The sequence below is a fragment of the Schistocerca piceifrons genome, chromosome 2 (genome assembly GCF_021461385.2).
Source record: "Schistocerca piceifrons isolate TAMUIC-IGC-003096 chromosome 2, iqSchPice1.1, whole genome shotgun sequence".
In the NCBI taxonomy this organism is placed as follows: domain Eukaryota; kingdom Metazoa; phylum Arthropoda; class Insecta; order Orthoptera; family Acrididae; genus Schistocerca; species Schistocerca piceifrons.
Window position 1 is genome coordinate 1,149,621 of NC_060139.1, and position 25,852 is coordinate 1,175,472.

Sequence of the window (25,852 nt, forward strand, 5' to 3'; positions counted from 1 at the left end):
GTGGGGGGGAAATCAAGTATCATTAACTCTATATGTAATTATTGTGGAAGCTTGTAATCTGTAATTTGTGTCCTAAGAGAATACGAAATGAAACATAGGCACATAATTAATCAATAAATTAAGCTTTGCAGAATCCGTGATAGTTGTGCTGAAAATACAGGAAAGAGATATTGATTCATAACCAGCACTCATTTTGATCTCCATGAAACATTGGCTACTCAGGGCGATCCTGCACTGCCCGTTTTTGCAATATACCAAATTTAGGTCCTTCTCTGAAACAATGCACACAAGAATTCCACTGCGCTTCCTAAAACTGTAACGATCACAGAATTCAGTAAAGCTGCTGTCAGACTTCGATACTTCACGGAATGTGTGACTTTTAGCCACGAACGGTAGAAGGCGTTGCTCGGTTGTGCAGGAGAGTCCCTTTCCTATCCTTCCGCGGACTGCGTTGCACAGCGTCTGTCATCGAGCAGTGTGTGGAGCGGCCTTCCCTCCCCTCCCCTCCCCTCCCCTCCGCCTCCAGACACTTCGGCCTCTCCACAACAACAGCCACTCCCCCACCACCACCACGTGGCCAGCGGCCTGCGCTGCGGCTCAATCGGCAGCCGGTCGCCGCTGAACTTCGTTACTTCGAGGCGCTCTTCTGACGCTGAGGTGAGTGCTATCTTAGCGAAGACGTACGTTTCTGTTTGTTAGTCCTAGTGCTGCACCAAATTCAACGCAGGCGATAACAGCAAGAACTCGTGCAGTCGTCCACAAAACTAGAAATAGGTTTGCACCTCTAAACAGCTTTTCATCAGTCAGATGAACGGAATATCTACGGAACGTCGGTTTCGCTGCGACTCGACGCACTATGACTGCGTGCGCGCTCTCTCGCTGCGTCTGTTGACACCTTACGGAAGTCTCCGAAATCGCCACAGGCTGCGTCAGAGAAGTAAGTGTGCAGTTCGGACGGACGATGAGTAGCGGAGCCAACTGACAGCAGCACTTCTCACGTGCGTGTGTAACTTCACCTACACCAAGTTGCAGAAAGAGGCAAAGTATTCCACATCTGTACACTGACGTGACAAGTCGTGCGACAGCGGTATGCACATATTCACGTGCCGGCAGTACATGTTCACGTGGTACAAAAGGACAGTGCGTCGACAGGACTGTCACTTGTCTTCCGGTTAATCATGTGAAAAGGTTATGGCCGGGAGACGGCAATTAACAGACTCTGGACCCGGAAAGGTTATCTGAAGCGAGACGAGTCTGAGAGTCTATTTCGGAAATCGTCAGGGATTTCAGTATTCCGAGATCCAAAGTGTCAACAGTCTGCCGAGAATACCAGACCTCAGACGCGGCCTGCCACCACGGACAACGCACTGGCCGACAGCCTCCACTTAACGACTGAGAGCAGCGGCGTGTGCGCAGAATTGTCAGTGCTAACAAACAAGCAACACTGCACCAAGAAACAGCAGAAATCAGTGTGGGGCGTACGACGAACGTATACGTTAGGAGAGTGCGGCGAAATGTGGCGTTGATTGGTTATGGCAGCAGACGGCCGTGGCGGGTGGCTTTGCTAACAGCACGACACTGCCTGCAGAGCCTCTCCTGGACTGTTGCTCGTATCGGTTAGACCATAAACGACTGGAGAACCGTGGCCTGCTCAGATGAGTCCCGACATCAGTTGGTAAGAACTGATGTTGGGGTTGGAGGGTCGTGCAGACCCCACGAAACCATGCACCCAAGTTATCAGCAAAGCACTGTGAAAACAAGTGGTGGTTCCATAATGGTTCGGGCTGTGCTTACATGGAATGGGCTGGGTTCTTTGGTCCAACTGAACCGATAATTGACTGGAAATGCTTTTGTTCGGCTAATTAGAGGTCATTTACAGCCAAACAACGATGAAATTTTTATGGATGACACTGCGTCAAGTCACAGGGCCATAATTGTTCGTGACTCGTATGAAGAACATTCTCAACATTACGAGCGAATAATGCGGTCACCCAGATCGCCCACATAAATCCCTTTGAACGTTTATGGGACATAACCGAGAGATCAGTTCGGGCACAAAATCCTGCATCAGTATCATTTTCTCAGTTACGGACGGCTATAGAGGCAGTATGCCTCAGTTTTTCTGCAGTGGACTCCCCAAGGACTTTTTCAGTCCATGCCACGTCCAGTTGCTGCACTACGGCGGTCGAAATAACGTCCGAGACGGTGTTAGGAGGCGCCCCGTGATTTTTGTCACCTCATTGTATAACTGAGGTTGAGAGAGGGACTTTCATTTTTATAGCTAAGTCCTAATAACCCATCGGTAAGAACAAGGAAGAATCCGTATGTTATGATACAGTGTTGTATTTACAGCTTTCACTATAAAAAAGGCAGTTGTTCAGTATTCCTTTTCGGTCTTTGCTCTTTAGTAATACACTCGGTTACATGGTTCGTTCGGAACAGCTACACAATCTTCTCGCGTTATTACTCGAGTGACAGCGTCGTGTAGCAACAAAAATTCAGCAAGTTTCCTTATCGTCATCTTCAGAGGAAGACTAAGGGCATAGCACACTGAACTCGCATTCGGGAGGACGACGGTTGAATCCAGCGTCCGGCCATCCTGATTTAGGTTTGCCGTGATTTCCCAAAATCGCTCCAGGCAAATGCCGGGACAGCTCCTTTCAAAGGGCACAGTCGACTTCCTTCCTCTTCCTTCCCTGATCCGATGAGACCGATGACCTCGCTGTCTGGTCTCCTCCCCCAAAAACAGCACAACCCAACTAATGGGTACAGAAGAATTTGATGACGAGTGGGAAACTTACGACACGCTGCTACAAGGCACTTTGCCTGTTAGCTAGTCTCATGGGATCTTCGGCTGACGTTTGTTTAGCAATCTTTCTGATGGTTAGCCAACACGAGTGGCTGGCGTTGTCAAAGGTTTACCTTCCACTGCTGGAGGCGCACTGGAGTGGAGCCTGTGGCAGGAGAATATACGACCTGTCGCCTCAGAGTCTGCGGACTTTTCCTGGTTGCCTAAGAGGTAACTGGTATTAGAGAGCTGGGCCAGCCCAGCCCAGATACTGTTACGAGAAACAACGGTCCGACGCTGTCAAGCTGCTCTCTCACAAGTACGGCGAAAGAGCCAGCCAGGACTCCCTCAGTGCCAGCACGTGGTTAATAACACGCTGCTAAGTGAGGAGCACTGCAGCTCCAAGCAGAAGTTCACTTGCTGCAGTTCTATTCGTGCCAAAGCAATACGTAAGAAAGTGGCCCCGAGTTTATCATATTCAATCTTAGTTTATTGAAGACAGATATTTAATCATTTTCTTTCAAAAACTCGAGAGCAGTTTAAAACATACCGTCATCAGTTTTGACATTACAGCATAAATATGTGTTCGTGACATTTTTTGATCTTCTGGTAAACCAGGTCTATCTATGTCTTCAGCCTCATACTGTATACACGAACATTCACGAAAAGCTGTCTCGCCGAATTCTCGAACATTCATTTCCGTGTGGGCCCAAAGCACAAAGAATGAAGTGGTACATACGCTGCGCTGCCCAATTGTTATCTAGGGTTGAGAACATAATTTAGTGTCTACATCATGTACGTAGCAGTAGCGCTACATAATCGGAAGTGTATCGGCTGTTTTATCTACACATCAACCTACAGAACGTTCATAACGAAAACGATGATAAGGAGAGCCATGAAGTGTTGGAATAGGTCATACGTGTGTGTGTGTGTGTGTGTGTGTGTGTGTGTGTGTGTGTGTGTGTGTGTGTCTGTGTGTGGTGCATTTAGTATCTGATCTTTATGTTCTGATTCTAGTTTTAAATTAATTAAAAAGTTTACAGCTTCAGAAAGAAACTATCGTTGCTATCCTATTTTAACATTTTAAATGTTCGGATAATAAGTTGCCGTCTCTTTAATCTAAGAATAGATGATCAATGCAGCTAGCCACTATCTCTGTGTAATGTCTTGTCTGTATAGACGTGTATCTGTTCTCTTTAAGACCCTTCACCTTCACACATAAGTCTATACAGTAAAGTAAGGCCCTCCCAGTTCTTGGCTGATCCGTGGTAAGACAGGCGAAAAATTAGACTAATGGAGGATTATTAGTATTATCTCTATTTTCATTCTCTCTTTCTCTTTCTCTCCTTTATCTATGTATAGTTTTTAGTATAAGATTTCATTAAGTGATAAAATAATCAGCCAAATAGAATCTTTGGTCGAGTCCTTCGTCTTGGTAATCAGCGGCTGGCTTGCTGTAAGAGATCTTTACATTTATTATTACTGTTAAACACTGCAGTCAGTCGGGAGAATCAATCGTTTCGATAATTTGTTCCTTTTCGAAAGATTGCGAATTCCAGATGTGTACGAAGCCTTTCTGCACGATTTAACACAGACTCAGTGATTGCAGGCTCTCTTCGACACAGCTGAAACTTCCCCACTAATTACAGGGCCAACGTGATCATCAAATGATTCAGAAAAAAACTCATTCGTTGATTCACGCCAGAACAAAAAAGTCACAAACCTTATTTATGGAGGAAATCGTGTATTACATCCATCTCCATTACATGTCCAGGTCTTCGGTGATTCCAAGCCTTAATTATTTTCCTTTTACAATCTCTTTCTCTTCAAAACAAACCGCCAACGGCACAAATGTTAATTGGTTCGCTTTAGCGAGAAGAAAAGCAGAATATGTATCTCTCAGAAAGACGTCAATCCCTCAACAGATACCCCAGAAGCTGTCCTAGTTACCACTCCAACAACCATGGAAAATGCATATATGCATCTCTGTTATTTCAAAGAATAAACGCACTATAAAATACTTTGGCGTCGACGAGCTGTCGCCGCATATATTACGAGAAAATCAGATCAGATAACTTTTCCAAAGTGAATGAATGTGGATGGTTTGATTGAAAATGATTAATTGGTGCGTGGTAGAGGGTATTTGCTGTGGGGACATTACACTATATACGAAAAATTTTGCGAATTAAGCTTAACAATAAACGTAATCTTAAATATTAATTAATATTTCATAACTGAAAGTGGGTACACTATTTCTCCATACGAAGTGTAGGATGTTGAGACTTGCTTAGAAAGCAATTCAGACGTATGAGACTGCTGGTTTGTCTGTAAAACTGATTTCCAAAAACACCTATTTGTCTCACAATTTCGTTTCTGTGTTTTGAGCGTTTATGATTCTCAGTGCCTCAATATTAATACATCGATTATTTTTCAGTCCAGTATGACCCGTTTAGATCTCCATCGATATCTTCAGTTCTAAAGACAAAGTGAAACTTAATATGCACTTTCTGTTATTTTATAAATTGTAGGGAAGTACGGGTCGCTGACGCAATGGCGTAGGTAAATCCAACACTCATTTACAATATTTTCTGGATTTTGTAAAATAGTAGACAGTGTCTATTTAGTTTTATTTTGTTTTTAGATCTAGGGAGGTCGAAACCAGTCATACTGTTTGCAAAATATGCAGATGCGAGTGAAAAATAATAGTGTTTTACATACCAACACAGTTTCTGATATGTGCCATAACGAATATGTTTTCTACACTGAAAACTTCAGCATAGGTTATTACGCAACAGTAAAGGACTCGGATACTCTCTTTCAAATTCTGAAGGTATCATGGGTAAAACACGTGGACCGAAAGGCTATTTACAACTTGTATAGTAAACAGACGGCAATTATAAGAGTCGAGGGCCATAAAAGGGAAGCAACGGTTGAGAAGGAGCGAGACAAGTTTTGAAGCCTATCCTCGATGTTATTCGATTCTTACATTGAGTAAGCAATAAACGAAACCTAAAAAAAAATTTGGTAGCAATTGAAGTCCAGGGAGAAGAAATAAAAACTTCAAGGTTTGCCAATGACACTGTAATTCTGTCAGAGACAGTAAAGAACTTCAAAGAGCATTTGAACGGAATGGACAGTATCTTGAATGGAGGATATCAGATGGACATCAACAAAAGCAAAATAAGGATAATGGAATATGTTCGAATTAAATCAGGTGATGCTGAGGGAACTAGATTAGGAAACGAGAGGCCTAAAGTAGTAGATGATTGTTGCTACTTGGTTAGTAAAATAACTGAGATGGTCGAAGTAGAGAGGATATAAAATGTAGATTGGCAATGCCATGAAAAGCGTTCCTGAAGATCAGAAATTTGTAAACATCGAATATAGATTTAAGTGTTGGGAAGTTTTTTTTCTGGAAGTACTTTAATGGAGTGTAGCTACGTACGGAAGTGAAGCAGGTGCGATAACAGTTTAGATAAGAGGACAACAGAAGCTCTTGAAATGTGCTACAGAAGAATACTGATGATTAGATGGGTAGATCATGTAACTGATGAAGTGGTGTTGAACAGAACAGGGGAGATAAGAAATTTGTGACACAAACTGACCAGTAGAAGGTATCGGTTGATTCTGTTGATAGGACTCATTCGGAGACATCAATGGATCACAAATTTAGTATTGGAGGGAAATGTGGGGGATAAAAGTCGTAGAGGAAGAGATGCGGTAAGCGGATTCAGAAGGACATTGTTGTAGTAGTTATACGGAGATGAAAACGCTTGCGCAGGGTGGAGTAGCATGGAGTGATGCATCAAATCAGTCTTGAGACTGAAGACCACAACAACAACAGAGGGTAACTACTATTAATTTAGACTTGGTCTAAAATACACAGATTTTCTGGAAGAATGCAATAATTATGTAGTTTAAATATGGTCTTGTCATTGGTGCCCGTAATCCATTTATTTTTTGTTTTTTGCCAATGGTATACTTAAGAATTTTATTTTACTATATCAAACAGCAACTTGAAATGTTTTTTATTCTTTTGACGATGACCGGTTTCAGTCAGTAATGACCATCCTCAGGTCTACAATATAAAAATATATACACCTAGTAAGCAGCGTGTCTTTCAACACAATACAGTATTACGTATCACAATATACTATCATAGAACCAGGGAACTGTACAGATAAAATACGGTAAAACGTACCTTTTCTACACCATGTCCTAAAGTGATAAGGTCATAATGGCATCGTCAAAACATATAAATACACTCAGCACAGCATCGTCACATGGATCTAAAATGAGGTGTAGAATAGGCCACATCGTCCACACAGTAATGTTTGCAACTAGCTACTGAAGTACATTTCCCTGGTTGTATGATAGTATATTATGGTAGGTAATGCTGTATTGTGTTGAAATACACAGTGCTCACTAGGTGTATATATTTTTGTATTGTAGATCTGAAGGTGGTCATTGCTGACTGAAACCGGTCATCCTCAAAAGAATTGATATTGTGATCAAAGACTGGAATGAAAGACATTTGACAGTATTGGATCACTGTCCATACACGCGACTACGTCGCAGCTGGTGAAACAGCAACTTGCTATGCTTACATACAACGCTTACAGCTACACACTGTGACTAACGTAAATTGACTTTGTAAGCTGGAAAAGTAAAAAATTCTGTCAGTACAGTAAATTATATTTCCAATTTGGAGCTAATAAATGGTTGAGTACAGAATATTCACCTTCCCAGGATTACTCGGTACCTCAATAAGCCCAGTTATGTTAGGCGACACACATTGCAAGCCCGTTATTAAGAAGAGCATTTCGCGTTTCCCTGCAGATGGCTGTCGACTGCTGGTCGATGTGTGTGTCAGTGGTGCTGGCCGCCACTACGCTCTTCATCTTATGGTGGCGCCGCTACGTCGGCAGCTTCTCTCGCCGCGGGATCCCGTACGCCACGCCCCTGCCTGTGGTGGGCAACATGGTGGAGGTGCTGCTCAACAGGAAGTCCGTGCCCGACGTCCTCATCGACCTGTACCACAAGATGGAGCCGCACCCCTACGCAGGCGCCTTCTCGTTCATGATCCCTCTTGTGATGGTCAGAGATCCCGACCTGATACGCACCATCACCGTCAAGGACTTTGACCACTTTACCGACCACATGGACTTCATCAACGCAGACAGAAACAATCTCCTGTCACAGCGGATGCTTCTTGCATTGAAAGGTAAGCACATTTACGATCGTACGTCCTCTATGCAGCCTGCAGTGGCGCTACAGCCTCAAAACTCCTCTGTCCCCTATTTCTGGAGTATGAAGCTTTTGTCACTGCTCTTCAGTGATTTTCCTGTTAGGAAACAGCCGAGTGTGAAATAGTTAAAAAGTGTGGATCCCCACTACAAAATATGGTGGAACAACATGACACAATGATATCTCCCAGTGCTTCTTGCTTGGTTATTCCAATGGACAGTTATTACATCACACATTGTGATTCATGTGGCCAGTCCAAGTCCTTTTAAAAATTGGTTTAAATAATACACTACAGGCCATTAAAATAGCTACACCAAGAAGAAATGCAGATGATAAACAGGTATTCATTGGACAAATATATTATACTAGAACTGACATGTGATTACATTTTCACGCAATTTATGTGCATAGATCCTGAGAAAGCAGTACCCTGAACAACCACCTCTGGCCGTAATAACGGCCTTGATACGCCTGGCCATTGAGTGAAACAGAGCTTGGATGGTGTGTACAGGTACAGCTGCCCATGCATCATCAACACGATACCACAGTTCATCGAGAGTAGTGACTGGCGTATTGTGACCAGACTGTTCAGTTGGTGAGAGATCTGGAGAATGTACTGGCCAGGGCAGCAGTCGAACATTTTCTGTATCCAGAAAGGCCCGTACAGGACTTGCAACATGCGGTCGTGAATTATCCTGCTGAAATGTAAGGTTTCGCAGGGATCGAATGAAGGGTAGAACCACGGGTCGTAACACATCTGAAATGTAACGTCCACTGTTCAAAGTGCCGTCAATACCAACAAGAGGTGACCGAGACGTGTAACCAATGAAACCCCATACCATCACGCCGGGTGATACGCCAGTATAGCGCTTCCAATGTGCGTTCACCGCGATATCGCCAAACACGGATGCGACCATCATGATGCTGTAAACAGAACCCGGATTCATCCAAAAAAATGACATTTTGTCATTCGTGGACCCAGTTTCGTCATTGAGTACACCATCGAAGGCGCTCCTGTCGGTGATGCAGCGTCAAGGCTACCCGCAGCCATGGTCTTCGAGCTGATAGTCCATGCTGCTGCAAACGTCGTCGAACTGTTCGTGCAGATGGTTGTTGTCTGTTGGCTCAGGGATCGAGACGTGGCTGCACGATCCGTTACAGCCATGCGGATAAGATGCCTGTCATCTCGACTGCTAGTGACACGAGGCCGTTGGGATCCAGCACCGCGTTCGGTATTACCCTCCTGAACCCACCGATTCCATATTCTGCTAACAGTCATTGGATCTCGACCAACGCGAGCGGCAATGTCGCGATAAGATAAACCGCAATCGCGATAGGATACAATCCGACCTTTATCAAAGACGGAAACGTGATGGTACGCATTTCTCCTCCTTACACGAGGCATCACAACAACGTTTCACCAGGCAACGCCGGTCAACTGCTGTTTGTCTATGAGAAATCGGTTGGTAACTTTCCTCATGTCAGCACGTTGTAGGTGTCGCCACCGGCGCCAACCTTGTGTGAATGCTCTGAAAAGCTAATCATCTGCGAATCACAGCATCTTCTTCCTGTCTGTTAAATTTCGCGTCTTTAGCACTTCACCTTCGTGGTGTAGCAATTTTAATGGCCAGTAGTGTATCAGACATGTGAGACTATCGGTGACCACGCAAACGGGCCTGGGTAAACATTCCATCTCCGGTGTCGGCGGATGAAGACTGCGCGGTCTGTGGGGTTTTGTAATCTAAACTTCTGCTGCCTGTGAACGCCTGAAAAAACACTGACAATTTTCATAGAGTTTACGTGGCTCCAACTAAAACACATGATCTCTTAGTAGGATGAAACTTGTAGGACAACAGGACTGTTGGTATACAATTAACCGCATTAGTCCCTGTACTGACTTTACTACAATATTTTTGTGAAGATTAATAAAAATACATGTTTATTTGCCGGTAAAGACTTGGAATTTACACACTAACTAACTATCATACTTAGATTCTTGAAATTTTACGCACACATTAATAACATAACCATCTGAAAAGCAGACATCAGTTACGTCATTTCAGTCAAAAGTTTTTATTCTAGAAGTATTTCAATTTGATAATCAAAATTAAGACTATTTTTCTATAACTAATCAGTATGCATTTTTCTTCCTGTTGGCAGTACATTAGTGTATGTAGTCTAGTATTCCCCCAAATAGTATCCTGAAACATTAAAAAAAAAATTCAAACCTCTAGCTCCAATAGATTTTTTTTTTGCATAAAATAAACATTTCAGAAAATTTAATTCTCAGGAAATTTAATTCATAGTTATATTTCATGTTTGCTTTACTTCTGTTATTCCTGATGCCTTCCAGCTGCATATCTTCTTGGTTTCCAAATTCTTCATTTTCTCTCCTTTCTGTATTCCTCGTTTAGTTGCCTTAAGGGCCCACTAACTAGTTTTGGCCACTCTCGTGGATTCAGCTACCATCAGTAATTGCCTCAAAGTGAAGCCAGAATATGTTCCCAGGAACTCTAGATCTTGAAACTAATAGCAAAGCACTTTTCTGGAGGAATAATAACTTTAGAGAATGACAAAGTAGCAAAAACTGAAACTACTGAAATATTTACAAGCAAAACAGCGCTCGAAAACCAAAACTATACAAGAAAAAGCGTATCTTCTAACAGGATTACCACCTCGAGAAACAGCTGTGTACTGTATCTTTTTCAAATGGCATTCTAATGACAGTATTTCAAAAGTGAAAGCAGCGGAAACATAGGTGTGGTCGAGCACCTTATGATCTTTAAGTTGGCTTTCAAATAATTTCCCCATGTCCGGTTCAATTCTTTTAACCACTGTTTTGCTCAAAAAACTATAGAAGTAGAGCTGAACGTTGAGATTCTGTCTATGGTGACCAGAGTCTTGTGTTAACCGAGGAAATCTGAATTTCACTTGATATTTTCGCGAGAAGGTAGATCAATAAATATATGTTGCCCCACTTCCTGGTTCACGATGACCGTCATAGTTTTTTTTTCCCGCAGGACAGATTTCTCAAATTTGCTAGCCTACTCGCATTATCTCAGGATGACGGAGAAACTACAATATGTTATAAAGGAATAACGAAAGATCAGTATATAGGGAAGCAAACGATACATTTTGGTTTCATGTTCTGAACACTTAGATGCTTGCTATCTGTGGGCGGCAACTGATGATTGTTTGTATGCATTTCTCTACTCTTCCGACAGACGTTCTCGATAACTGTAGAGAATCAGGCAGCACGGAAAAAAATCAAATGTGAGAGTATCAAACTTATCTTTTTTATTTAAGTTTATTAATGGGTATAGATGAAAAGTTTTCACAGACAATTATATCGTTATCTCGAAATCCTTAAATGCACTCTTCTCGCAGTACTAATGTATGACAAGCCTACATCACACTTACGTAAATTAATATGGAAATACAATAGCGCTTTTTGGAATACGATTACCTCTGGAAATAAATTAGGTTTACAACATGTATTGTGCCTGCTTATGCTTTAGGAATGGCTAGTATGTGATATAAAATTTTATGCGACATATCTGCGCTGGGTAATACACATGTTCAAGTCAAATATGGTTTATAGAAGGGAGCTGACGCTTAATGAATTGGGTATACCTTCGCCTGTGATGGTGCTAAGTGTCCGGATTTGTGCAGTAAGATAATGGACGTTCTGGTAGTGATAAGAAGAACTGTACACGTTAGTTTCGCTCTCGCTATACGGAATACCAGCATTAACTGGAAATGACATATGTTTTGTAATGAATCCAACAGCAGCCTTTTATCAGTAACATATGAACATCTGTGTTAATTTGCATTGCTTTTGTGAAGGCGGCCAATATTAACTTCATTTCGCTATGTGTTTGTTCACCCAATGTAGGGTTTTTTAATTTATCCAGTACGTGCCTGTGTTGCTTAACTATACGCGTACTGCTAAACGCACGCATTCCATCATTCCATACAGTGTTGCTTCTCTGATTGCCAGTAGCACTGCAGCAGTGATGTTAGTTGAAAAAATCTTCTAGTCTTTTATTGACTGAATAAGCGAGGAAGAGTGTGCTGTAGTGTTACTTTTTGAGACAAGTGTTTAATGCGAACAATATTGTTCGTCGTTCACCAACGTTCAGGATGCTATTCCGTTACCAGAATCGCTGACAGATCTTAAAAAGTGCGATAACCTAATAGCGCGAAAAAGCAGACGGAATGGGAAGCAAGGAATCCATATGAAACTGACTGTTTTTTGTGATTGAACTACTATTTAATTGTGTAGTTTCAGTGACAATAACAGAATGTGTGAGAAAGAGCCAAGAAGTGAAACAAATGCGGTTGAGCAGAAAGCGAAACTTACCTAGTACAGACTTATACTGACTGAGAAAATGTTGTTGTAAAGTAGATGATACTGCCGCATAAACGTCGGATATTACGAACGTAGCCGGAGAAGCACGAAAATAATCGTCAGCATTCACTCAAACCTTACGCAATGTGCGTATGGAAGACATGAATTCCATTATCCAAGTCGCTTTATTGTTGGACTCTTTCTATTATACTGTAACAGGTAACAATATCTTCTGTTATTACACCTTTGAATATGACAGCTTGAGTAGCTGCGATCCGGAGGGTGATGGTAGAAAGTCAGCGGAAGGTATCACTGGTGAGCTCCAAAGTGCTCCAGGAAGAGAATGCGCGGCTGCGGCTGCGGCGTGCGAGCAATACACACAACGCCCTGCAAGCCACCCCTGTGAACAACAATAGTTTGGTTAAACATTCCCCTCTCCTGCTCTGCCCGTTTCGCTTCTAGTCAATGATGTGGACCCACCAATAACAGCAGGAGAAATTTTAACCAAATCTTCTTCAGCATAGGTCCCGAAAAAATGCTTTTTAATCAGTGAAGTTGGCGCACAAGGGGTAGCCGCAGGAGATTTAGTCAGTAACGCCCTTCTTCGACATGCGCGGTAAGATTTCTCTTATTATCCAGTGACGATGGCCTACCAATGGTGGCCCGAGACTTTTATCCAATAATCCCACTTCTCCAGTACCAAAACTCCCCTTTATGAGAGAAGGCGACGCTGGCCTGTGGCAGCGCTCAATCTGCAGTGGACACCACAAGATCCTAGCAGAGGGGGCGAAAACTAGATTTTTTGTACAAGTATGACGGGCCTAACAGCCCAGAAGATTTTAACTTTAATGTCACCTACTCAGCGCGTGTTCATAGCTCTTAAGGTATTCACCTTAGAGTCCATTTTTACTAGACCATTGTTTTTGTTTTGATCCATACTACCTCCTCTCGTAACATGGAAAGCAAAGAGCTTGCAGTAGAAGAGATTTGTTTCACAGTATATGGAGAAGTGCTCACAGCTCTTACGGTATGCATTTTAGAGCCCATGTTTACCAGACATTTTTGTTTCTGATGATTGTTCCTGTCACGGCCCTGAATATCGATCATTTCTCCTGCGACGCCCTGAACCAATAACAAAGGATTTTAATAAGGCAAAGAAAGTGGATAAACTATAATAAAAAATTTGAAAGTTGTGAATGAAATTACGAGTGTTGAAACTTAAATAGTGGCAACTATTTATTCACAACCGATACAAAGGAGTTACATGTTTGCACCTGTTACTGTCCTTCAATGTAGTCACCAGCGTTGTGTAGAACCCGTTGCCAGCGATGTGGAAGGCGTAGTATACCGCTAGCACAGCCTCTTCTGTTGGTGAAGCAAATGGAGCGGTCTACTGCCTGTCGGATCTCTGGAACAGTTCTGAAGCGAATGCCACGAAGTGGTTCCTTCACCTTCGGAATCAAATCAAAGTCACAGGGACTTAAGTCCGGGGAGTATGGTGGATGGTGCAGTACTCCCCAGTCCCATCGACCGAACAGAGCAGCCACAGCTTGCGCTGTATGCGCCCGTGCATTGTCGTGCAAAATGACGGGTGGGTTGCGCACAAAGTGTAGCCGCTTCTTTCGCAAAGCTGGTCGCAGGTGATGCTCCAAAAACGAACAGTAATACTGTGCATTGACGGTCTGCCGTGGGGGAACGTAATGCGTTAGGATAACACCATCACGGTCGTACAAGTGAATCACCATAACTTTCACCATACTGGGGCTCTGGCGCACTTTCGACTTTCGCATTTGTTGGATTGACGCTTCAGTTGTAGCTCGTATGATGTGGCTCATGTCTCATCCACTGTTGGCGTAAGAAAGCCTCTCCTTCGCGCCCACAGCGCTCCAAGTGCGTCTGCGCAGCGTCGTAACGCATCCATTTCTGCATTTCCGTCAAGTCACGAGGAACCCGTCGTGATGCCATTCTTCGCATGGCCTGGCGTTCCTTCAGGATGGGAAGCGTAGTCGTATGCGTTAATCCACTTCCGTGGGCGATCTCACGAATCGTATGGCATCGATCACTGTCCACTAACGCTTCAATAGCATGCACTTGTTCTTCAGAGACGCTAAGACGACCTGCCCGATGCCACAGTTTGCCGACACCGAGCGAGGTGGCGCAGTGGCTAGCACACTGGACTCGCATTCGGGAGGACGACGGTTCAATCCCGCGTCCGGCCATCCTGATTTAGGTTTTCCGTGATTTCCCTAAATCGTTTCAGGCAAATGCTTGGATGGTTCCTTTGAAAGGGCACGGCCGATTTCCTTCCCAATCCTACCCTAACCCGAGCTTGCGCTCCGTCTCTAATGACCTTGTTGTCGACGGGACGTTAAGCACTAACCACCACCACCACAGTTTGCCGACCTTCGTTGAAGGCTTTGACCCAACGTGCCACTGTGCTGTACGGCAATGCCGATTCACCGCTTCTTGAAGACCTCGATGACACTGTCGAGCTGTACGACCTCTGGCACATTCAACATTCAACCTTGATCCAACTCCGTTGTTCCTGTTTCGAAAACATAGTGACAGCGTTACATTAGACCGCTCACTCACAAGTGACTGTTTCCCTTATTTCTGCGCACGCCGGTGACATGGGACGGGCGAGTCCATTTGCTCGGATATGCGGTAGGCATGTCAACAACTTGTGCTGTCAGCGACAATAGTAGATTCCATTGCATAGTGCCTCCACAGCGGCATTGCCACTATTTAAGTTCCAACCTACGTATAAAATGGGTAATTGCATTTTATCGATTTCCAATTTGTCTCAGATTTATAGGTTCCTAAGAAGATTCTTACTGATTTGTGACAAAATCTGCACTAATGTCCTTGATATAAAAATTTATTGAACCTACGTCATTATTATGCAGAATATATGCATCAGTGCTACGGCGTTCATTACAATACGTCAAGTAGTAGAACAGAAAGAAGGCTAAACATAAAGATTCCATATAACTTCTTCTCCGCAGTCCTAGAACAGTTTTACAGCTATTTCAACTGGGATACAATTTTACTAGAACAAATCAGATCTTGCTATTAGACTCGAGCGCAGATAAACTTCTACAACGAATGAAAAAATGTAACAGAGGACCATTCCACCACCAACAATGGAGCGTGAATCTTTGACAATGTCATTCACTCATGCTGATGAAACATAAAAAACCAACACAAAAGGCAACGAGCAATACCTAATACAGTAGCTTTTCCAGTGTGTATAAAAGTAAAATCATCAACGCAGCGAAAAGAAAGTGGTACAAATCATGAATGAAATCATAGAACCATTTCATGGTTTTTTGTAAATAGGGTAGTGGAAGACGACGGCCGGGTGGACATCGAAACAGATAAATAGAAGATTAAATATGGCCTGGGATGCTTTTGGTAGACTAAATAAAGTTTTCTAAATCAAGTTTCCAATTTGTCTGATACGTGAAGTTTAGATTTAGTGTATAATACCAGTTCTGAATGGTGGCAGTGGGATCTCAGTTCTTAATGTCAGAACTACTCAAAAACTCCAGGCTGTTCATGGGCTATAATGGAAATTACTAAGCAAAATAGGAAAAAATAAGGACCGAGCAGAAACAAGAGTGGCAGAGGATAAAATGACCGTAGTGACAATTAAATGGAGAACAGAACAAGTTGAAACGAAAATGTATTGGACGCAGATTTTACCTAGCGAGCATTACTGCTATTATCTCTATTTCTTGTGTGGTTGTGACGATTTCTGTGGGTTTGGGTTTAGCGTCTCGTTCGCCAGTAAAACCATAAAATTCAAGTAGAGTATTTGCGGTCTTCCTCCCCATGGACTACGCTGGCTGTCAGAACGCGCAAAACACAAGTCGTCCTCAACCATCGTGGCCTTTTCACATGTCCCGCTCCATATCTATTTATCTGTGTGACAATAGTAGTAAATCTGGCAAATATTTTGGAAGTCACAGTTTACGTTCTCGGTAGTAATGCGTGGCCAGGCAGTGCTGATTCCTCGCTGCTACAACTAATCATTGGACCTGTATTTATTCAGTCCACTTCCGGCCATTCCCTTGGTGGCGAACAGGATAAACCAAGTGCTCGAGCATCTGGCACTGACATTCGATTTTACGTACTGGAATCAACAAGAATAAACAACTCCATGCACAATTTGTTTTCTTATGAAAAAGAGTACCCATCGTACACTTATGGCTCTGAACACTATGGGACTTAACATCTGAGGTCATCAGTCCCCTAGACTAAGAACTACTTAAACCTAACCAACCTAAGGACGTCACACACATCCATGCCCGAGGCAGGATTCGAACCTGCGACCGTAGCAGCAGTGCGGTTCCGGACTGAAGCGCCTAGAACCTCTCGGCCACAACGATCGTACATTTACTTTGCTTTTTACTAACGTAGTTATTTAGAAGTAGTAACAAGGCCATATCGCTCAACGTCATACAAAACGTATTCTAACACAAAGAAATACTTTGTATGTTACACCAAATTTTGAACTAAAGAGAAAGTAAAGGTTATATGCTTCAAATTGCTCTGAGCACTATGGGACTTAACATCTGTGGTCATCAGTCCCCTAGAACTTAGAACTACTTAAACCTAACTAACCTAAGGACATCACATACATCCATGCCCGAGGCAGGATTCGAACCTGCGACCGTAGCGGTCACGCGCTTCCAGACTGAAGCGCCTAGAACCGCACGGCAACCCCGGCCGGCTAAAGGTTATAGGAGGACCTAAAACAATTACTTTTTTCTATTACCATCACCCCAGAATTTTAGTAAGTGCATGAGCCTGTTAAGTAAAATATGTTATCTGAATGTTGTATCATTTAATAAATGAACATTTGTCAGACTGCACACCCTGTTTACTGCCTTCTATTTTCAGGAAAGGAATGGCATGATATGCGAACTACGCTCAGCCCTGCTTTTACTACGATGAAAATGAAGAATATGTTCATGCTGATGACAGAGATTGGACAGCAGATCATTGCTTATTTAGATGGTCAAACTGCCGATTGCGAAGGTGAGTACCTTATTTGCGATCGCTGAATGCCCGATACGACATGAGGCACTATTCTTTGGTCTGACATGCCATACAACGCGAATCTCCTTTACTATTTATTACGGGTCTGTCTACAGCCATTTCTTATAAGAACCCAGTGAATAAAAGCTGGAATTAGTTGCTTAGAATGTAGACGGTAGTTGTGAGATTGAAAACACAGTGACATTTAGAGGTGCTACAGAATCTCGTAAGCCGACGCTGTGCGTGCCTTGAGGCTGATGATGCCAATTTAAAGGTAATCTACGTTGTTATGCGGTCGTAAATGTAAATAGTGCTTGGACTTAAAATTGTGTTCTTGTACACGAATGAACTGAAATGATAAGACATTCTATTTCAGCTGCAAAAAGAACAGTGAAAATGTTGACCCCATGGTGTTTATATTATTGTTGAAGTTTCCGCCGGGAAGGAGAATTTGCTCACACTGGACATGAAGGACTTCTTCACACGCGTCACTAATGACGTCATTGCAACCACAGCGTTCGGTGTCAAAGTGGACTCGCTGTCGGAACCGCAGAACTCGTTCTACCGGATGGGCCGCGAGCTCACAAACATCAAACTGACGGCCGTCGGCTATCTGCTGTCTCCGAAACTCATGCAGGTGAGAATGAACACCACACTGCTTTGTACGTCGTGTGTGGCTGTAAAATAACGGGACTGATGCCGTCGCAAAGTAAGCACGCTTACGACAAATGTTAATGAGCAATAGGTGTGAGGCGTAAGGTTTCTCCCAAGGAATCACTTGAGTGCGATGCCGCATGTTCAGTCTTTTTGTAAGGCTCACTTGAAATTGTTGTGTTAACAATTATCACAGAAAAAATGTCAGCTGCTAATGACTCACCATGTGCATCTGGAGGGCAACAGAAAATGTGTGTCCGGGAGGTGCAGGGATCAACCGTCTATGGGCTGCATGTATTACCCTTCACAAAACGGACGTCGTCAACATTCAAAAACAAACCAGTGTCTTGCACCATGAACACAGAGTGAAAAATAACGAGCCACAAGATCGGAGACGGACTCCTTCCGAGTTACAAATCGTACAGGATGTTCACAGCTAGATTCTTAGAGAATCGTATTGGTGTAACGGGGTGACGACAACTGATGGAATGTGACGACATTCAACGTAATGCGCAACAGTCTGTCGTGGAGCTTATCGTGAAACTGCCTATCCTTTGAAGCGTAACGGCAGATAGTGCGATAATATGCTTTGTAGGCACGGAATATCAAACACACAGAGGCTGAATTTGCCCAGCGTTTCCAGGTGGTACAAACTGCAATGTGACGCCGTTTTCAGGAGGGATTGTTTGCTCTAAAGGAGTATGATTTATACAGGGTGTTACAAAAAGGTACGGCCAAACTTTCAGGAAACATTCCTCACACGCAAAGAAAGAAAATATGTTATGTGGACATGAGTCCGGAAACGCTTACTTCCCACGTTAGAGCTCATTTTATTACTTCTCTTCAAATCTCATTAATCATGGAATGGAAACACACAGCAACAGAACGTACCAGCGTGACTTCAAACACTTTGTTACAGGAAATGTTCAAAATGTCCTCCGTTAGCGGGGATACATACATCCACCCTCCGTCGCATGGAATCCCTGATGCGCTGATGCAGCCCTCGAGAATGGCGTATTGTATCACAGCCGTCCACAATACGAGCACGAAGAGTCTTTACATTTGGTACCGGGGTTGCGTAGACAAGAGTTTTCAAATGCCCCCATAAATGAAAGTGAAGAGGGTTGAGGTCAGGAGAGCGTGGAGGCCATGGAATTGGTCCGCCTCTACCAACCATCGGCCACCGAATCTGTTGTTGAGAAGCGTACGAACACTTTGACTGAAATGTGCAGGAGCTCCATCGGACATGAAACCAGATGTTGTGTCGCACTTGTAAAGGCACATGTTCTAGCAGCACTGGTAGAGTATCCCGTATGAAATCATGATAACGTCCTCCATTGAGCGTAGGAGGACGAAACTAAAATGAGCTCTAACATGGAAATTCAGCGTTTCCGGACACATGTCCACATAACTTCTTTTCTTTATTTGTGTGTGAAGAATGTTTCCTGAAAGTTTGGCCGTACCTTTTTGTAGCACCCTGTATACGCAGCCCATAAATCAAACAAAAGCAAGTTATTTTGACCAACTATTGTCCAAAAGCAGTGCTCATGTCATAATTGTAGTTCTTTTACGTCAACGTTTCCCACTTCTGCTTGCTGTCACGAAAATAATCTCTACTATCCTCGGAAGACCACGCACAAGAGATAAAAATCGTAGGAGGCAGAGCACCTTTAACTTCACGCAGCATAATAAATAACTTTTCAGCTAATTTATCATCCATATTAACAGTTGGCATAATTTTCTACTAACGTGTTAAGGTATTGATGTTAGTTGATCTTGATACAACACTCTTGGTACCTCTAACTTCTGGGGTTCCTTTCATATGCATTTTCTCTTTAAATCCCGACTGGTCGGAGTTGACAACAAATTCCTTACTGAACGACAGGATAAGCTTGTTTATATCGTCTACAAATTTTGGGACCTATTCCGCAGTTTGCCGTGCATTGTCATGTTGACGCTTTGTTTGAAATTTCATCTTAAGTCTTCCAATTCTGTAGCATCCACTGCTTCCCTTGAAATCACTGTAATCTATGTCACGCGCATTTTGATGTGCATAACGTAGTAGGTCAGTATCATCCACATACCGTAAATTGTATCGAGAAGCATTGAAACGTGCAAAACATCAGTTTTTGTAACAAGTGCACCTTGTCCCACCTTGAATGTCTGTACTTCTTCTTATGCACTACACTGTTATATTACTGCGGACTGTTCATAACTGCTTTTTACTATGCTGCGGATGATCTTTAATGTACGTAATTATATTTAGTATCCTCTCCTTGGACAACGATTGTCCATTGCTACGTTTCACTGGAGACGGGATTTGTGACTCCCTGCCCGACAAGGTTGATGAACTACATGGCTCGACTTTTGCTTGTTAAGCAACTGTCGTCATCATTGTACACCTCGTGTATATTGTCCACACAGCCGATGGTACACGGCACCACACATTCTACTGACTCAACTTGCAGAAACGCAAATATTTCATCTGCCATTTATTGCTCACTCTGAAATTCGTTGGGCTCCTTTGCAGTGAAATGTCAACTTCGGCAACTGTTGTTGTAGGTATAATGCAATGATTCCTTTGCATTATCGTTGCCATTCCTCTGCTTTGCATCAACATCACTAGCACTGTAGCACTGTTGTGAGTTACTCGTCGGCTAAGCAGTTCAACTAGGCTCCGTAGCCCCAAGCTGTGCTTACCTGTGGGTACCTCCAGTCCCGTCCCATGTTACCATTACCAGCCAATATTGAGGCTGAATTACAGACAGTATGTGGTGCGTGGAACGCCGTAGACATCATTGTCCTTTTGCGAACTCGTGCTACAGGGGTTCTTTGTGAGTCGATTGCGGCAACTTTGGTGTCTGTAGACATATCAGTGTGGCAGTGGCATTAGTTTGTGTAAGAGCTGTTCTTTTGTTCTGCCGGAAAAATGATAACAACAGAGCAATGAATTGTCGTGTGGTTTCACATGAATTATATTTTATTAAAAGAAGTGTATGGCGAAGAATTTATCATGGACGCTAGTTTTTGAGTGGAACAAACGTTTCCAACATGGCTGAGAAGACGTTGAAAATGACTCAAGCCCGAGATGCAGTTAAACATCAAAAACGGATGAAAATATCGAAAAAGTAGGTAACCTGATTCCATCTGTCCTTGAGTTCAGTATTCGATCGATTTCTGAAACTGTAGGATTTGATAAAGAGTGCGTAAGGCAAATTTTACATAACCAATTTAACATGAGAAAAGTGTGTGCTGAAAACTTTCACTATTGAACAAAAAGTATCGGTTGAAAATGTTTGTAATGACACCTTGAATACGACTGAAGATATCCCATCAACATTCTGCCACGATAATTCCGGCCATCCTCAGGTGAGTATCTCGTCTGCTCACCTGAGGATGGCCGGACCTCTCTGGGCCGAAATATCGTGGCAGAATGTTGATGTGCTCCGGCTGCAAACCCGAAAATTACTGGAAGAAGAAATACTCCGGGTAAATTTCAGAAGTCTCATGATACTAATTTCTTGGAAAGAGTGATAACATGTGACGAATCTTGGTTTTTCACTTGTGCTCCAGGAAGTAAGAGCTAATCCATGCATTGCCAGAGGGCAACAAAAAAAAAAAAAAAAAAAAAATCGAATAGGCAAATCAAGAGTCATGGAGTTGTGTATCTTCACTGGTTTCCTGAAGGTGAAACTATTAATCAATATTACCAGCTTGAGGTTCTTGCTGAATTCCATAAGAAAAAAAGAGAAAACCGGCCCGAATTGTTGAAGAAACATTCATGGGTCCTGCACCTAGACAACGCAGTAATACTGCATTGTCTGCTGAGAGGGTTCTAGCCAAGTACAGCATCCTAGTGTTAGACTATCCACCTTATTCACCTGACCTACTAGCACATGACTTTTATCTACTTCCCAAGGTCAAATCTGCATTCAAGGGAACAAGATTTCTGTCCGTTGAAGCAGCGAAAGGAAAAGCGGCACGCATCGCCAAGAAGCCCATAGAGGAAGAATTTTAGCACTCTTTCCACGAATGAGGAATTCGCATGGAACATTCTAGGGGCACAGGAAGAAAGTATAGTGAAGGTGACAAAAACTAAATATCTTTTTGTAACAAAATTTGTTACAACAAAAATCCCGTTATTTTAGAGCCACACTTCGTACACTATGTGATCAAAAGTATCCGGACACCCCCAAAAACACACGTTTTTCATATTAGATGCGTTGTACTGCCACCTACTGACAGGTACTCCATATCAGCGACCTCAGTAGTCATTAGACATCGTGAGAGAGCAGAATAGGGCATCCCGCGGAACTCACGGACTTTGAACGTCGTCAGGTGATTGGATGTCACTTGCGTCATACGTCTTACGCGAGATTTCCACACTGCTTAACATTCCTAGGTTCACTTTTTCCGATATGATAGTGAAGTGGAAACGTGAAGGAACACGGTACATTACAAAAGCGTACAGGCCGATCTCGACTGTTCACTGACAGATAGCGCCGACAGTCGAAGAGGGTCGTAATGTGTAATAGGCAGACATCTATCCAGACCAACACACAGGAATTCCAAACTGCATCAAAATCCACTGCAAGTACTATGACAGTTAGGAGGTAGGTGAGAAAACTTGGATTTCATGCTTAAGCGCTGCTCATAAGTCACACATCACGCCGGTGAATGCCAAACGACGCGTCGCTTGGTGTAAGGAGAGTAATTATTGGTCGATTGAACAGTGGAAAGACGTTGTGTGGAGTGACGAATCACGGTACACAATGTGGCGATCCGATTGCAGGGTGTGGGTATGACGAATGTCCGGTGAACGTCACCTGCCAGCGTGTGTAGTGCCAACAGTAAAATTCAGAGGCGGTGGTGTTATGGTGTGGTCGTGTTTTTCATGGAAGGGGCTTGTACCCCTTGCTGTTTTGCGTGGCACTATCACAGCACAAGCCTGCATTGATGTTTTAAGCACATTCTTACTTCCCCCTGTTGAAGAGCAATTCAGGGATGGCAACTGGATCTTTCAACACGATCGAGAACCTCTTGATAATATACGGTCTGTAGCGGAGTGGTTATACGACAGTAACATCCATGTAACGGACTGGCCTGCACAGAGTCCTGACCTGAATCCTATAGAACACCTTTGGGATGTTTCTAGAAGTTTGGAAGGTAGGAGACGAGGTACTGGCGGAATTAAAGCTGTGAGGACGGGGCGTGAGTCTTGCTTGGGTAGCTCAGTTGGTAGAGCACTTGCCCGCGAAAGGCAAAGGTCCCGAGTTTGAGTCTCGGTCCGGCACACAGTTTTAATCCGCCAGGAAGTTTCAAGTTTCATACCTTTGGGATGTTTTGGAACGTCGACTCGTGCCAGGCCTCCCCGACCGACGTCGATACCTCTCTTCAGTGCAGCACTTCGTGAAGAATGGGCTGCCATTCCCAAGAAACCTTCCAGCACCTGATTGAACGTATGCCTGCGAGAGTGGAAGCTCTCATCAAGGCCAAGGGTGGGCCAACACCATACTGAATTCCAGCATTACCGATTGAGGGCGCCACCAACTTGTAAGTTATTTCCAGCCAGGTGTCCGGATACTTTTGATCGCGTAGTGTATGTCAGCAATTTCCTTTGCTCTGTGACTGAAACTCGTGTATTTTATTTTTGGTAGCTTCTAGGAATACCCCTTCTCGACCGGAGTGCAACAGAGTTCTTCAGATCCATGGTTATCGAAACCATTGAGACCCGTGAAAAGCAAGGCATCGTTCGTCCCGACGTCATCCATTTGCTCATGCAGGCGCGTCGTGGCGAACTGAACTCAGAAGACGCGGACAAGGAGGGAAGCACTGAACCCAAAGGAAAACGTAAGTGCAGATTATCATTGTTCTTAGGTGTTTGCTTGACGTATTTGATGCTGCCGACAGAAAAAATTGCTCTGCTTCAGCCTAAATTTTAAATGCTCCATGTATTTTCTGTTCCATTTCAAGATACAACCATCACACAAAAAATATGATTGTAGTTTTTTTGTTGTAGTCATCCGCGGTAATTTACAGTGCATCTAAACATACCGTTGCCTGATTATTGCTATAATCCGGCAAAAACTCATAGTATCATGTTCTTGTTGCCGGTAATTAAGATTAACTAAAGCTTTATATGAAAAACCGAGAAATGGCAGGGTATTCATTTTGCCAATTTTTTATTCGAAATGCAAGAAAAAAATCAACTGTGTCTGTAGTGTACACTTTCTCTACGCTGCCCGCAGCTGCTTCACGAGTCTACAACGCAATTTTATCAACTTATCTACAGCAACGCCTCTTTATAGCCCTAAAGCCGTTTGTGCTTCGCCTTTGAATGCTGTCAAAAGCATTCTCAGGTGTCGTGAATTTCCTTAAGTTGACTCGACTATAGGAGTGCCTTAGTGGTAAATAAAAAATGTATTAAAACTTCGTGCATGATGTGGAATGTTTTTACGCGTTTAAGTGTGTCTACGTCTTGAATTATGCATCGTACAATGATATATTTGTGTAGATACGTTCAGCGGCACGTGTGGAAACGGTCTGTAAAATTTATTAGGAATAGAGATAGTAGCACAAATGTAGTAAATTTAAATATCATGCATGATGCGGCAGTTTTTCACGAATCTTTTATGACGTCGTATCTCCCGAAATATGATAGGCAAGTAGTTCTTACCCCTACAGCTATTATTGCCTAACAGTAATGGATATGTATACCAAGTTTTGTTGAAATCGGTCCAGTGGTTTAAGAAGAAATGTGGACCGTACATCCATTTTTCAAATGGTTCAAATGGCTCTGAGCACTATGGGACTTAACATCTATGGTCATCAGTCCCCTAGAACTTAGAACTACTTAAACCTAACTAACCTAAGGACATCACACAACACCCAGTCATCACGAGGCAGAGAAAATCCCTGACCCCGCCGGGAATCGAGCCCGGGAACCCGGGCGCGGGAAGCGAGAACGCTACCGCACGACCACGAGCTGCGGAATACATCCATTTTTATGCTAGCCTGCCTCAGTCTGTAAAAACGCAACCTTTATAGGAGTGCTTTGTCTGTCTACAACTCTTGTCTGTCCGTTCGACTGTTCAGAACCTTTTTCTGAGGAACGAGTTGACGCATCAAGCTCAAATTTACGTCACATATTAAAGTCTATGATCCCTTGACAGCGTAAAATTTTGAGCTTGTAAGTCAGTTCATTTAGAAGATACGGTCATTGGTGTCACGTATTTTGATACCCGAAAACTCATCCTTCAAAACCGATAGGGTACTTCTTATTGACCTAGGATCAAGAAATTCGGCAAGAACCAAGGTTTCACAGTACAAGTAGGGAAATAATTCGATAATTGTTAATTTGTAACTATACGACACGAAAGGAGATGTTTTTGTCGTTTTTATCAGTTGTCTGACTGTCTGTCCTTATATTAAGTCCCTTTTTCTAAGGAAAAATTTGCCGTATCAAGTTCAAATTTATGTCACATTTTAAGGTCAATGGACCCGTGGCGGCGTAAAGGTTTTAAGACAGTGCAATCAAAAATATGGTCATTTATGTCGCCTATTTTGATGCTCGAAAACTCACTAATGAAAACCTATAGAGTAATTCGCGTTGATTTAAAATCATGAAATACTTCTTTTCGCATTTTTAAAATTAAAACATTCTCGAAAGTCTTGGAATCCGTGGCACAGATATCTCGCAGTATCAACGTTGATAACTGGCAAGAATCGTCAATATCCTCGATTCCAGACTGGATAAACTGTCCATCCGC

At 43.0% G+C, this 25,852-nt stretch overlaps 1 protein-coding gene across 1 annotated transcript in view; it reads left to right on the forward strand.

Moving 5' to 3' along the window:
• Positions 1-572: 572 nt before the first annotated feature.
• The window catches only part of LOC124777250 (cytochrome P450 9e2-like), a 72,371-nt gene continuing 47,091 nt past the window's right edge, over positions 573-25,852 (forward strand). Inside the window, exons 1-5 of the mRNA XM_047252576.1 lie at positions 573-657; positions 7,628-8,012; positions 17,292-17,429; positions 17,861-18,066; positions 23,741-23,933. Coding sequence (XP_047108532.1) covers positions 7,628-8,012; positions 17,292-17,429; positions 17,861-18,066; positions 23,741-23,933 — 922 coding nt within the window. The 5' untranslated portion in view covers positions 573-657. The remainder of the gene's footprint in view (positions 658-7,627; positions 8,013-17,291; positions 17,430-17,860; positions 18,067-23,740; positions 23,934-25,852) is intronic.